Source organism: Benincasa hispida, unplaced genomic scaffold (genome assembly GCF_027475165.1).
Source record: "Benincasa hispida cultivar pf3 unplaced genomic scaffold, pf3_genome.v1.1 HicScf614, whole genome shotgun sequence".
Classification (NCBI taxonomy): domain Eukaryota; kingdom Viridiplantae; phylum Streptophyta; class Magnoliopsida; order Cucurbitales; family Cucurbitaceae; genus Benincasa; species Benincasa hispida.
In genome coordinates, this window is record NW_028326728.1 from 1 (window position 1) to 1,493 (window position 1,493).

The 1,493-nt window shown below is 37.0% G+C and overlaps 1 protein-coding gene across 1 annotated transcript; it reads right to left on the reverse strand.

Annotated features, from left to right (window-relative positions):
* Nucleotides 1–354: 354 nt before the first annotated feature.
* On the reverse strand, nt 355–1,080 carry LOC150030074 (uncharacterized). Its single transcript, XM_090310096.1, has one exon. It carries the CDS (start codon nt 1,078–1,080, stop codon nt 355–357), a length of 726 nt encoding a protein of 241 aa, XP_090166222.1.
* Nucleotides 1,081–1,493: the final 413 nt, after the last annotated feature.

The following is a 1,493-nucleotide window of genomic DNA, read 5'->3' on the forward strand; positions in this document are numbered from 1 at the left end:
CTGAAGAGACCCTTGGCCAGCTCAGATTCTAAGGTATATATCTCAATCCTTGACTTTTTGAGTATAGATTGCTGTAAAAATCAATAATTAGGGATTCCACTTCTCTGAAATTCTTTGTAGCTTCCCCTTGGTCATTGATTAACTCCGTTATTAGGTTTTTCCTTTTCTTGGCAGCAAGAAAACAGTGGAAGAAGGCTGTATTTTCATCACCAATTGTAACCAATTCAGTTTGCTTTTTTGAATAAGGTTTCTTTCCTCTATTTAGTAGATGGAAACTAATTCTGCTTTTAGGGAGATTCTTAAATCTTCCTCAAGAGAGGATTCCTCTTGAGACTCCATAATTAAATCTCTTCTTCAAATTTCTTCTAGTAGTGTCTCTTCATTAGCTTTCAGCTGCTTGGTTTTTTCAGCATACCATCTTTTGAGGGCTTGTTTCAACTTTCTTAGTCTGATTGAGAAATTAAAACCAGCCCACCCTTGCTGAATTTCCAGACTTAGAGAACGTTCAATAATTCTGCAACACTCCTTATCAAGTAGCCAACTATTGCAAAATCTAAAAGGGAAGGGGCCCCATTCAACAGCTCCAGCTTCAAACAAGAGAGGGAAGTGATCAGAAATTGGTCTAGTTTGTGTTGAGACTCTTGAGTTTTCGAACAAATCATCCCAACTACTTGTGATGAAGAATCTGCCGATTAGTGATCTTGATACTGTTTCTCCTTCTCGTGACCAAGAGAATCTTCCATTTGACATGGGGATTTCAAATAGATTCGTATTTCTAATGAAATTATTAAATTGTCTGATTTCTCTAGTTGCTCTTCCTACTGGAAATCTTTCTTGTCTTCTTCGAATACAGTTAAAGTCCCCACCGATACACCAAGCACTATCACATCTTTCTGCCAATGAGGTTAATTCAATCCACAAATTTCTTCTTTCACTAGGGTTGTTTGGTCCGTATACATTGGAAATCCAGCATAATTTCTTACAAATGGTACTGCACTTTAATGTTAATGAGAATTCTGCCTTGAAGACTTCTAAAACTACAATTTTGCTTTCATCCCAAAGAGAAAGAATACCCCTCATCTGCCTTGTGCTTCTACAAAAGCCCAGCCCACCTCTTTAGAACTCCAAATGCTTTTTATGAAAGGGAGATCAAAGCTGTCCTTTTTTTATTCTTGAAGTAGAACAACATCTGGATTTATTTTCCTCAGAAGCTTTTTTATAACTAATCTTTTAGATTTATCTCCAAGTCCCCTAATATTCCAGGAGATAATCTTCATTTGCTGATTATGCCAGGGTAATGTCACAAATATTTAAGAAAGAATTGAGCTCTTGAGGTAGTTCAATGTGGGATGGAGGGATTAAGACTGCTGAATCTTGTACCTCCTCTTCATGGAAAAGCAAATTCAAGTTTAGTATGGCATCTTTTTGATCTTCTAGGCCCTTGAATTTGCTTTTCCATGAAGAGGAGGTACAAGATTCAGCAGTCTTAATCC

What these genes read in the sequence shown, in the direction of transcription:
- LOC150030074 (XM_090310096.1), bottom strand. Translation starts at nt 1,080, where the DNA reads ATGAGGGGTATTCTTTCTCTTTGGGATGAAAGCAAAATTGTAGTTTTA.